At 36.9% G+C, this 13,822-nt stretch overlaps 1 protein-coding gene across 3 annotated transcripts in view; it reads right to left on the minus strand.

The window, feature by feature from the left end:
- MOXD1 (monooxygenase DBH like 1) overlaps nt 1-13,822 on the minus strand; it is a 96,518-nt gene that overhangs the window by 64,371 nt on the left and 18,325 nt on the right. For all 3 annotated transcript variants that reach the window (XM_019967448.2, XM_019967447.2, XM_070796168.1), the window contains exons 2-4: nt 5,059-5,205; nt 2,725-2,892; nt 2,476-2,559 (exon numbers count right to left, since the gene is read on the minus strand). In XM_019967448.2, the coding sequence (XP_019823007.2) occupies nt 2,476-2,559; nt 2,725-2,892; nt 5,059-5,205 (399 nt within the window). The remainder of the gene's footprint in view (nt 1-2,475; nt 2,560-2,724; nt 2,893-5,058; nt 5,206-13,822) is intronic.

The following is a 13,822-nucleotide window of genomic DNA, read 5'->3' on the forward strand; positions in this document are numbered from 1 at the left end:
ATTTTACAAATAACTTACCTTATTATTTCATACTTTTAGTAGCAAATAATTTTTTGTGTGTGTTGTTCAGTTGCTAAGTCATGTCCGACTCTTTGTGACCCTATGGACTATAGCCGACCAGGCTCCTCTGTCCATGAGATTTTCCGGCAAGAATACTGGAATGAGTTGCCATTTCCTCCTGAAGGGGATCTTCCCAACCCAGGGATCAAACATGCATCTGCTGCATTGGCAGGCAGACTTTTTACCACTAAGGCAACAAGGGAGCCCCATTCATGAGAAGTAATTGAGTTTAAATTTTAGTCACCAACTTTCTGCCCTGCAACCACAAAAGTTTGTATAAGCTCTGCTCACCAATCTGCTACCCTCCCTCACTCAAAACCCCTCTTGTTCAGGGTAAAGAATTTTTGTCCTCTTACAGATCTTCAAACATGAAAAAAAAAAAAAAAGATTTCCAAAGTCTTTCAAGTCACTGAGATTCCTCTTTATACTTATGAAACAGCAATGTGAACCCAAAAGTACTTAATTCTAAGCATATCCTTAGATAATAGATGCACACATATCTGAGCATTACTATAATATGCTTGTAATGGGAAAACTAAGAATTCTCAGATGAAGTACCAAGCAAATACCCTACACAGAGGGTCAGAACATATACTGCCATCCCTTAAGTGTAGACGGTTGTTTTTATTTCATTCAACTTAATTATTAGCATTAATAAAAACAAGAAAAAAATGCATTTATGTAAGTGGTTAAGAACTTCACATCCTATCAATTAATATTTGCTGAAAAATGAATCAAGGACCTGTTTTGTGAAACATATGCTTAACCAATAGTTTTATACTTGACCTTTAAGCCAGGTTCCAGTTCAATTTTCTAGAGTGACACACAGCATGCATAACATTCTCTTTTCTGAGAAAGGCTTTTCATTGGTTTAAGGGAAGGACTCAGGCACTATTAATATTAAGCATATAAGACTAGAATCTGCATTCTCCTTTCACAAGCAAAAAACAGAAACTAACACTGCATGGAGGTGAATGACTCATCCACAGTCACACTGTTGGTAAATTTGATGGTAAAAATATCCTACAAATATTTAGGACTACTTATTTAATTCAATAATCATTCTCCAACCTACTCCTCTTGCCTCTCTAAGTAGTTATGAGTCATTCTATAAACAAAAGGCAGATTTGTGCCACTGGAGAAATATATTAGAAATTAACAAATTTAAATCACTTTATAGAACGTGCTCAATGTTTCCATCTCTGCCAGAATGCTTTGAGGTTGGCAGGAAAAATGAAATGACTGACTGCCTTTTCATGGATGAGGAAACAAGGACAGGCAGCATTATTACCCCAGAGTGACTTACTTGAGACTACATAAAGAGACCATATAAGAGCTCTTTAAACCTGCATGTTTCCTTCTAGATTCTAGAATCTAGAAGCTTCTCCCTTTCTTGTATCTACACTGCTTTACCACATAGTCTCAGTTCAGTTCAGTCGCTCAGTTGTGTCCAACTCTGCGACCCCATGAATTGCAGCACGCCAGGCCTCCCTGTGCATCACCAACTCCCGGAGTTCACATAGTCTAGGGGACGACAAAAAGTCAGCAGTAGCTGGCCTTCTGACTGTCTGCAGTATTTTGTGTACATTATGTAATTCTATCTTATTCCTTCTTGTGTCTTGTCCACATCTCCCACAATCTCACTGTAGGTTCTTTGAGAGCATGGATCATATATTCAACCTCTATGGAATTTCCCAACAATTCCTAGCACAGAGCCAAGGACCTCTAAGTTTTTAAAAATACCTATTCATTCACTAACTAGATGTAAGTTTTGGGAGACCTATCCCTGAAGGAAGTGAGAATTAGATAAGAATTAGATGCCACAGGCAAATTAGCTTTATTACCCAATTCTGTGTTTTTCAATACTGTAGAAATTCACTACAATTTTCTCATTTTCCTATTTTCAAAAAAAATACTGTAACAATTACTTTTATGAAAATATGCAGTATTTTCTTTTTTTTTCTTTTATTTTATTTTTAAACTTTACATAATTGTATTAGTTTTGCCAAATATCACTGAAGCAGATATTATGAAACAATATTTGTGGGAAATGTAAACTTCCTGGATAGAATTTATTGATATACAAATATATTATTTTAAATTGTAATTCCAAAAATTCTAATTGTTGAACTGTTACCTCAGAAATAACCAGAGGTGTACAAATGCATCCCAAAACTTTAACCTTTAAGCATATAAAATTAGGAGACAAAACATAAAATACTAGCTACAACCCAAGTTTCTTGCTAAATTCAGTGACTTTTAGGACAGTGGGTGATTCAGATAAGCCGATTTCTTGCTCTCTAAGTAACTTTTGAATAACTGAAAATCATTTCTATAAATTTATTATTTTCATTTTAAGAACAATTTCTCCTCCATTCATACAAATTAAGTTTAGCTTGTGCGTGAATCACATACCTTTATGACATGATGCTTTTCCTGGAGCATAGGAATCTTAAACATTTGGCACCAGTACGTTGTACCTTTGTTTGGGATGGAAACCTATCTTAAAAATAAATAAATAAAAAGGAGAAGGGGACAAAAGTCATATTGGCTTGACATTCTATTAAAAACAATAATTTAAGTAAAAAAATGAAACACAACTATTATACGGTTTCAATAAACCCATCCCTAGAATCATAAAAACCTGAAAACAAAAAAACTTACGTCTTGATTGACCAGGTCAAAGTATGGTATGGCTGTAGACAACATACTGGTTTTCTCAGGATTCAGTAACCGCAGACTCTTGGTACCACGATTGGATTCATGGTACTTGGGACCTGCTTCTCCCACATCTTCATGGTGGTAGGCCCAGATCACCCTTACTGTGCTCTCCTGGTGAACAGAAATGGGTAGGGTTATGTCTCATGACAGCACTTTCCTTACCATTGAATTGAGTTTAATGAATGCTACCTAAAGCAGGATACAGAAGCAAAGAAAAGAGCATGACATTCAGGGTCTCAATATGGTCTCTCACTTAATTGTGTTAATTTGATTAAGTCTTAAAAATCCAAATAGATGAGTTCCTTTTTGAAAGAAATCATCTCTTCAAGATAAAATATTCCAAAACATATTTTGGAAGATATTATGCAAGATATATGTTTTATATATGTTATATGATATATATGTTATATTTGCAAGATAATATGTTCCAAAACATTGGGTTGGTCAAAAAATTTGTTTGGGTTTATAGTAAATTGTTAACAGAAAAACCCAGGTGAACTTTGTGGTCAACCCAATAGAATGAAGGACAAGTGACTTAGTAGTTATCCTTTCATGTTGATAGCAACAGTAAATCATTGTCATGCAAAAACTCCAAACACTGAAAACAAACTAGTAGTTACCAGGTAATTACTCTTGTTAAGTAGCAGGAGTTTAGGATAATTAAAACCTGTTTCAATGCTATGGAACATTTTAAAGAAAACAAATAAATATAATGAAAGTTAAAATGACTTCCCAGGTCAGGATTTTAATTTTCACAATAGATTTTTCCTAGACTCTAGCCCAGTCACATGTATGAATTTAGAGAAAGTGGAAATGCAAGAGGAACTTCTGATTCTGGGTTGTTTGTTATCGTAGAATCTAGGTGTAATCATTTCATGAACTCTGGGAATTTTCAAGGGACTGAGGCATTCCAACTAGGAAAAGTGCTGTCAGGTGAAACTGGTTGCCCAAAGGGTGGTGGGGCAGCGGGGAGGGTGTGCTGGGATATAAAAAAAATAGTTTAGTACCCCACACATAAAGATGCCTTTGTCAGATCTTTATAATGAGAACATTGCAAATAAATAACATGGTAACGATAACCTTATATGAGACAGCAAAAGAGACACAGAGGTATAGAACAGTCTTTTGGACTTTGTGGGAGAGGGCGAGGGTGGGATGATTGGGGAGAATGGCATTGAAACATGTATATTATCATACGTGAAATGAATCGCCCGTCCAGGTTTGATGCATGATACAGGATGCTTGGGGCTGGTGCACTGGGATGACCCAGAGGGATGGTATGGGGATGGAGGTGGGAGGGGGGTCAGGATGGGGAACACGTGTATACCTGTGGCAGATTCATGTCGATGTATGGCAAAACCAATACAATATTGTAAAGTAATTAGCCTCCAATTAAAATAAATAAATTTATTTTAAAAAAAGAAAATAAACAACAAAACAAAAGCTATTCATTTTAAAAGTTATATTATTTCTTAATAAGTCAAATGACTATAATTATTATTACAGTTAAAGTATAAGAGCACTGTATATTACATAAAAGTGGTCCTTGTTGTTGCACACATTTTTCTTCCTCTTTTACTCTTTATGCAGAATGTTAATCAAAACTGCCTCAGATTTTTACATTTCCATTTTTAAAGTTATGAATTACAATTTAAAAAAAAAGGTAATCTTGTTGGTCTATACAAAATGAAATTGGTTTCAGAAATTCATGGAAAGTTTCAAAGTACCACATGAATTATAGATCCTCTAAATATTTAATTTGCATATGCACAAAGATGTTAATTTTTGCATGATGCCTGACAATAACAAATCTTGTATAACATGTTGACAGGCAATTTTCATCAGTCTACTATTCATCTTGACTTCAGAAATTCACAAAAGTGAATCAGTAACAATTCAGATGAATTATAGCCTAGTATTTAGTATCATAATTCTCTCTTATGTAATATGATTTCTTCCAACCTTTATCAATTGCTTATTTTCAAACTTTATAAAGAAGCTACAATCTTTTATAGATAAAATCACACATACTTTAAGCAACTCTTCCAAGTTTTAGATTCACACAAAAACTGCCTTTATTGAAGTTTATAGTCATAGGTGGCCCCCCCCACCCCAATCCATGGCTTCTAAGGAGAATTCAAAAATATTCCCAAAAGATTATGTGACTTTGTTGCTAAGGGTTATTTTTAAATACTTGTTCTTTTTTATTCTGCAAAGTATTTCCCAACTGTAAATGTACAATCTGTTCATGCATGCATTTACTGATAGACTTCTTACCGATATACTCTTGTCATTTATGTCACACGTATGCAGTTCTCTGGTAAATTCAATTACTGTGTGTGTACTATTTTCCATGGCATATTCTAGGTGGTAATCTTGCTGAGCATCTTTTCTCAATTCTCTGTTTGCATTTGTAAAATAATCCTGTGGAAAATATGAAAAAGGAAAATCCAGCTATTCTAAATTCAGAGTGAAAAGAATTTAGATTAAGAGCATATACATATAACGTTGAAAAATAATTCTGGTTTGCTCATTACAAAATCCTGTATTTACAGTCATTTTTTAAGTCCTGGGAATTTCCAAGGGGCTGGAGTATTCTCCCTAGGGACAGTTCCCTAGGAAACAAATCCATATTTGAACTTCTGGCCCTTCAGGAAAAGGCAGTGTGGATTTACAACAGAGAGTATTGAAAGAGCTGGAATGAGTAATCACTGAGTACTTTTTCCTCCTTCTACAGATGAAAAGAACTTCAACACAGGGAAATGACTTGCTCCAAAGTGAAATGAATAACTAGTTCATAGTAAAACCAGGACCAGACCCGGTACCAGCACTTTTTCCACTATTACATTTTACGGTGCTTACCTTCTGCACTTCTAAAAGCAAGGAGACTCAGGCTAAGGTTATAGGGTTTTTTAGTATGAGCTTTAATGACATACATTTATTAAAATGAAATGCAGTGGGATAATATGGAAAGAAATTACTCTAGTTGAATTACAAGATACTGAAAAACTAGAGATGTTTTGTTTTGATGGTTCAGCTATAATTCTCATACTAAACTAGTTCAATGGTGTAAGATCACTTCTTAGAAGCACACAGATGCAATGGAAATCGCATAGGCTTTGAATCAGATAATTAGGATCTGAGCCCCCCAGTTCTACTCCAAAAATGTTAACGAATTGTTGAAATCGAACTCAGAACTTTTGTTCTAGCATTAATAAAATCGAGATAGGGACTTCCTTGATGGTCCAGTGGTTAAGACTTCACCTTCCAGTGCAAGGGGTATGGGTTCGATCCCCGGTGGAGGAGCTAAGATCCCTCATGCCTCGTGACCAAATAAAAATAAAACATAAAACAGAAGTAATATTGTAACAAATTCAATAAAGACTTTAAAAATTGTCCACACTAATAAAATCTTTAAAAAAGGAAATAAAATAAAATTGAGATAATACATACTTTTTGTATGAATTTTGAAAGATAAATACATGAAATAGTATATAAGGGAAAAAATGCCAACCATAGTTAGAGCTCACTCAATGCCAATCTTCTTCCCTCTTTTGCAATTAGAGTAGTTTTTCCCCAAAATAGTCTCTATGCTTTTTACCACTGGCTTTCTATGTTAAGAGTTATAAAAATCATGTTGTTCATTCTTATTACTTATAGAAGATATAAAATTTGCCATAATTATACTGGTTTTTCAGCATATAATGGTATTTTATGTCTGATAAATCACAAAGAATTGATTTAGAATATACATGCTGAAATAAAATTACAACTAGTTTTAATAACACTAAAATTACATTTGAAGAAATGATTGCATGCTTGACAGAGAAAATACTGTTGTACAAGAGAAAAACTTTAAGTTGTCTATAATTGTCATACTCTAGGATATGGATAATAGTATTATAACAATGTTAAATGACCTAACATCAATTATCATGGTTATGTAAGAGAATGTCCTTGTTCTTGGTAATTATACACTTAAACGTTTAAGAGTGAAAAAAAAAAAAAAAAAAGAACAAGAAATGGTCATTCTCAAATGGATGGCATTTAGCGTTTTTATTCCTAGCACTTTTCTAAGGTAGCTATCTAGTGTATGTAAGCTTGACATTCAGGGTACCACATCCTGACATTGTTCAAATCTCACATTATTGGTGATGCACAGACCCTAACTAACTTCACTCTGGTAACAATGACAACATACTGAGTACATTCTATGCACCAGATTAAGCATATTACATGTATTAGCTCATTTAATCTTCATATCAAGGCTATGAGACAAAATGATGTTCCTGTTTCACTGAAGCACAAAGAAGTAAGCAGCTAGGCCAGAATCATACAGGTAGTAAGTGGTAAAGCCAGTGCTGCAGCTCAGGCAGTTTGGTCTGAGCCTCCTTCACTGTTCTACACCACAGTGGCCACTGCTGGAAAAGGATGGGTTAGTTTAAATACTTCTGCCTACAGAACTATATACATCAAGTATTTTTTCATATAAAGTGTTACTTTTTCTACTGCTAAAGTCAGGCTCTGTCAAAAATGTACCAGCTGTAATTGTGAAAGCAATTCAAATGAAATATTCCAATGATAACCATGTTTTTCTCACTTTTGATCACATAGATTTTCAGTATATAAATGAAATAACAATGCCTGTGGATGAGAGATTTAGATAAACTGACTGTCTTTACACCAAGCTCACATTACATAACATGATTGAAGCAATCACGGTTTTTGCAAACAAACAGAATACAATACAAAATGCAATCAGTTCAAAGAGTAGAATAATTATCTGAGTTTTGCAAATATGTTTCCAAAGCCTTAGTACCACAAAATACCCAGCTGGCTTGCCAATTTTCCATTTGTTTTATTTCCACTCACCAAAACCAATTCTTTTCAGTTATTCCACCTTTTTCTGGTTTTTCAGATAACTTAACTATGAGAAATAGCTGTGAAAAGAAGAAAAGCGAAAAGTAAAGGAGAACTGAACTATGAGAAAGGGGGAGAAAGCTCATTCAGGTCTTACTGAAAGTCCCTTGAGCTCATCTGCACTGTGAGCACTCATCGAACCACTGAGTGTTCAATGTTCAGAAAAGACGGCTGTCAATTATGTCAAAGTTATACACGTCTGGAAAAGTGTGTTTGTCCAAAAGAAGTTGGTATCTTCAACCTCACTAAGGGAAAACATAAGTGGGTTTGAATAAAACTAAGGTTGAAACGTACAGTTCAGTCAGTTCAGTCATTCAGTCATGTCTGACTCTCTGCAACCCCATGGACTGCATGCAGCACGCCAGGCTTCCCTGTCTATCACCAACTCCCAGAGCCTACTCAAATTCATGTCCATCGCGTCGGTGATGCCAACCAGCCATCTCATCCTCTGGTGTCCCCTTCTCGTTCTGTCTTCAATCTTTCCCAGCATCAGGGTCTTTTCCAATGAGTCGGTTCTTCATGTCAGGTGGCCAAAGTATTGGAGTTTCAGCTTCAGCATCAGTTCTTCCAATGAATATTCAGGACTGATTTCCTTTAGGATTGACTGGTTGGATTTCCTTGTAGTCCAAGGGACTCTCAAGAGTCTTCTCCAGCACCACAGTTCAAAAGCATCAATTCTTCGGTACTGAGCTTTCTTTATATAAGGTTGAAATGTGAAATAGCCTAATCACCACTGTAATTCCATTACAATTTTTTTTCCTCATTTTTCAATTTTTCGGGTCTGTTTGGAGACATATCTTCAGATTTGATCAGAGTACACCTTAATTACCCAAATAGTGTTATCAGTACATGTTTACTTACTTAAAAACCCACAAGCTAATCTCTTACTATTCCTGGGAGATCTCCTAGAACAAATATTCTAAACCCTCTCTATATACGATGCCAACATTTTCCCGCCCTCAGCTTTTGATCAGACTTTTCCCTTCACTGAGAGAATTTCAGTTATGATATACATGTGAGCTATATCTTGCCTTCTGTCTATTCTAAATATTATATCACTTAATGGCATCATAAAAATCAATCTCAAAGCAGGAAAAGAGAAATAAAAAACAAAGAGATGAAACAAACAGAAAGCAAAAAGTAACTGACATGAAACAGAAATATTACAATAGATCCTACAGACATCAAAGGGTTAATAATTTTATATACACTTTGATGGGAAAAGCTTGAACAATTTAGGTGAGAAACAGACAAAGTACTTGAAGAACACAAACCAGAAAAATGTATTTAATAAAAGATACTCTTAATGACCAGAAACTATAAAACTCTTAGAGGAAAACATAGGCAGAACACCCTATGATATAAATCACAGCAAGATCTTCTATGACCCACCTCCTAGAATAATGGAAATAAAAACAAAAATAAACAAATGGGAACTCATTAAACTTAGACGCTTTTGCACAGCAAAGGAAACTGCACAAGGTGAAAAGACAACCCTCAGAATGGGAGGAAATCATAGCAAACGAAACAACTGACAAAGGATTAATTTCCAAAATATACAAACAGCTCATGCAACTCAATACCAGGATAACAAACGCCACAATCAAAAAGTGGGCAGAAGACCTAAACAGAAATTTCACCAAAGACGATGGCTAATTAACACATGAAAAGATGCTCAGCGTTTCTCATTATTAGAGAAATGCAAATGAAAACTACAATGAGGTATCACCTCACACAGTCAGAACGGCCACCATCCAAAATCTACAAGCAATAAATGCTGGAGAGGGTGGAGAAAAGGGACTGCTTTTGCCCTATTGGTGGGAATGTACATTGATATAACCACTATGGAGGACAATATGGAGATTCTTTAAAAAACTAGGAAAAGACTACCATATGTTCCAAGAATCCCACTACTCAGCGTGTACCCTGAGAAAACAATAACTGAAAAAGGAGCATGTACCCCAAGGTTCATTGCAGCACTATTTACAATACCTAGGACATGAAAGCAACCTAGATGTCCACTGATAGATGAATGGATAAAGAAGCTGTGGTACATACAGAGAATGGAACATTATTCAGCCATAAAAAGAAATACATTTGAGTCAGTTCTAATGAGGTGGATGAACCTAGAGCTTATTATACAGAGTGAAGTAAGCCAGAAAAAGAAAAACAAATATCATATACTAATGCATATATATAGAATCTAGAAAGATAGTACTGATGAACCTGTTTGCAGGGCAGCAATGAAGACATAAAGAACAGACTTGTGGGGAAGGACAGGGTGGGACGATGAAGAGAGCAGCATGGAAACATATGTACTGCCTTACGTAAAACCAATAGCCAGTGAAAATTTTCTGTATGACTCAGGGAGCTCAAACCAAGTCTCTGTTACAACCTAGAGGGGTGGACACGACGGAGCGACTTCACTTTCACTTTTCACTTTCATGTTTGGAGAAGGAAATGGCAACCCACTCCAGTATTCTTGCCTGGAGAATCCCAGGGACAGAGGAGCCTGTTGGGCTGCCGTCTGTGGGGTCGCACAGAGTTGGACACAACTGACGCAACTTCGCAGCAGCAGAGGGGTGGGACAGGGTGCAAAGTGGGAGGGAGATTCAAGAGGGAGGATAATTTGTGTTGATATATGGCAGAAACCAATACAATATTATAAAGCAATCATCCTTCAACTAAAAATAAATATATTAAAATGTTAAAAAAAAAAAAAGACACTCAATGGCCTATAGTCTAACCTAGGGGTAAAAACTTTCCTACAAGGAAAATTCTAAGCCAAAATGTATTTTACTGGGAATTTCTCCAAATATTTTAGGAAGAGGTAATATCAATCTTTCACAAACTCTTCCAGAAGAGAAAAGAGGAGGGAATACTTCCTAACTCACTTTTTGGTGGCTCAGACAGTAAAGAGTCTGCCTACAGTGAGAGAGACCTGGATTCGATCCCTGGGTCAGGCAGATCCTCTGGAGAAGGAAATGGCAACCCACTCCAGTACTCTTGCCTGGAAAATCCCACGGATGGAGGAGTAGTAGGCTACAGTCCCTGGGGTCGCAAAGATTCGGACATGACTGAGTGACTTCATTTCACTTCACTTACCCTAATACCAAAATCAAAGACATTATAAAAAAAACAAAGATCATGACCTCTCATAGGCCAAAGTGCAAGTTTTCTTAAAAATATGTAACAGCAAGTACAACATAGTGATATTTTTTTAAAAAAGGATACTGTATTATGGTCATTCAGAGTTGGTTCAATATTAGAAAATATCAATGCAACTCAATATATCAAAGTCTAAAAAAAAAAAACCATGCAATGATCTCAATAAATACATAAACCTATTTGAAACATTTACCCATGGTAAAATCTCTCAGTAAACTAGCAATAGAAGGTATTTCCTCAACCTTATAAGTAAAAGTAAAAGTCACTCAGTCATGTCTGACACTTTTCGACCCAATGGACTATACCATCCATGGAATTCTCCAGGCCAGATTCTGGAGTCGGTAGCCTTTCCCTTCTTCTGGGGATCGTCACAACCCAGGGATCGAACCCAGGTCTCCCATATTGCAGGTGGAGTCTTTACCAGCTGAGTCACCAGGGAAGCCCAAGAATACTGGTGTGGGTAGCCTATCCCTTCTCTGGCAGATCTTCCTGATGCAGGAATTGAACTGGGGTCTCCTGCATTGCAGGTGGATTCTTTAACAGCTAAGCTATGAGGGAAGAGTCTACAAAACCTCAGGGCATCCCAGGTCACGCTAGTGGTAAAGAACCCGCCTACCAGCAGGAGACATGAGAGAGGTGGGTTCGATCCCTGGGTCAGAAAGATCCCCTGGAGGAGAGCAGGGCAACCCACTTCAGTACTCCTTCCTGGAGAATCTCATGGACAGGGGAGCCCCAAGGGCTACAGTTCACAAGGTCGCAAAGAGTCAGACAAGACTGAATTGATTTAACATGCAAGCATACAAACTTAATAACATCATACTTAATGATGAAAGACTGAATTCTTCCCCACTAAGTATGGGAACAAGAAAGTCCTGGGATAAGGCAAGGATGTCCACCTCCTCACTTTCAGAAGGGTCCATCGTTGGTTGTCCACCTCTGACAGTTTGTCTCTATTATTCCCATTCCTGAACTAAGTCATCAAAGTTCTGTCCTTGACATTACACTACTGTGTTTTCATATTTCATCCTTTGGTAATCTCATCTTCTCCAAGAGTTTCTAATCATCACCCTTATTTAGTACCATATATCCAAAAGTCCATTGGATACCATTATTCGGAATTCTTTACTTTCATTTCAAATGTAAGATTAAAATTGTATTCGCCTTTTACCTATAAGGTGAATTCAAAATCAAAATTCAAAAATCAGTATTATTAACTTCTTCCTTTATTACTCAAAACTCCACAGATAATCCCTGGTCCTATCGATTCCTCATTTTCAAAAATAACCCACCTTTATCTCTGCTCCATTCAGTTTCTAAGTTCAGATTCTATTACTCCATATTTTTGTCAAGCTCTTCCTTGAAAATCACTCTCAACATGCCATTACATTTTATTTAACAGTATAGAGTACTAAGTTCTATAATTTAGATTCAAATTTCTCTAAAGTTCAGCCTGGTTTTCCAGGGTGTCTATCATTAATCTCACCACATAATTTCTATTATCTATTTATTATTCCCTTCAAATCTTGGTGGCTTGGCAGTGAAGAATCTGCCTGCCAATGCAGGAGTCCTGGATTAGATCCCTGGGTCAGGAAGATCACCTGGAGTAGGAAATGGCAACCTATTCTAGCATCCTCCTGGAAAATCCCATGGATAGAGGAACCTGGCAAGCTACCGTCCATAGGGTCACAAAGAGTCAGACAAGACTGAGTAACTGAACACACACACACACAATTTTCTGCCTTTGCCCAGCCTTTTGCTTTTGTTCATATTCTTCCTCTCTATCTCCCCTACTGTCTTCACCTCACTGACATATTCACCACTACCTCCACCCATTGAAACAACTGCATTGAAAAGCTTCCTTTCTCCAAGACTCATGATTCTTCTACAAAGTTTTCTCTAATCATTCCAACTGGAAGTGATCATTCCCTCTCCAAATTCTTATTCCTCTATTTCCATTCCTGTGTAGCATGCAATATATTCTAGGCACAGCATTATCTTCTCAACCACTGTGGTTGCTGTTGTTCAGTTACCCAGTCATGTCTGACTCTTTGCAACCCCATGGACTGCAGGACGCCAGACTTCCTTATCCTTCACCAATTCCTGGAGCTTGCGAAAACTCATTCCATTGAGTTGGTGATGCCATCCAACCATCTCATCCTCTGTTGTCCCCTTCTCCTCCTGTCTTCAAATCTTTCCCAGTATCAGGGTCTTTTCTAACGAGTAGGCTCTTTGCATTAGGTGGCCAAAGTATTGGAGCTTCAGTTTCAGCATCGGTCCTTCCAGTGAATATTCAGGACTAATTTCCTTTAGGATTGACTAGTTGGATCTCCTTGGAGTCCAAGGGACTCTCAACAGTCTTCTCCAACACCATAGTTCAAAAGCATCAATTCTTTGGCACTCAGCCTTCTCTATGGTCCAACTCTCACATCCATACATGACTACTGGAAAAATCATTGCTTTGCCTATATGGACCTTTGTTGGCAAAGTAACATCTCTGCTTAATATGCTGTCTACATTTGTCATAGCTTTTCTTTCAAGGAGTAAGCGTTTTTTAATTTCATGGCCACAGTCACCATCTGCAGTGATTTTGGAGCCCAAGAAAATAAAGTCTGACACTGTTTCCACTGTTTTCCCATCTATTTGCCATGAAGTGATGGGACCAGATGCCATGGTCTTCATTTTGTGAATGTTGAGTTTAAACCAGTTTTTCACTCTCCTCTTCCACTCTCATTGAGGCTCTTTAGTTCCTCTTTGCTTTCTGCCATAAGGGTGGTGTCATCTGCATATATGAGGTTATTGATATTTATCCTGGCAATCTTGATTCCAGCTTGTGCTTCATCCAGCCTGCAATTTTGCATAATGTGCTCTGCATGTAAGTTATGTACTTGATGTACTCCTTTCCCAATTTTGAACCAGCCCATAGTTCCAGGTCTGGTTCTAACTGTTGCTTCTT

Source organism: Bos indicus, chromosome 9 (assembly GCF_029378745.1).
Source record: "Bos indicus isolate NIAB-ARS_2022 breed Sahiwal x Tharparkar chromosome 9, NIAB-ARS_B.indTharparkar_mat_pri_1.0, whole genome shotgun sequence".
NCBI classification, from domain to species: Eukaryota; Metazoa; Chordata; class Mammalia; order Artiodactyla; family Bovidae; genus Bos; species Bos indicus.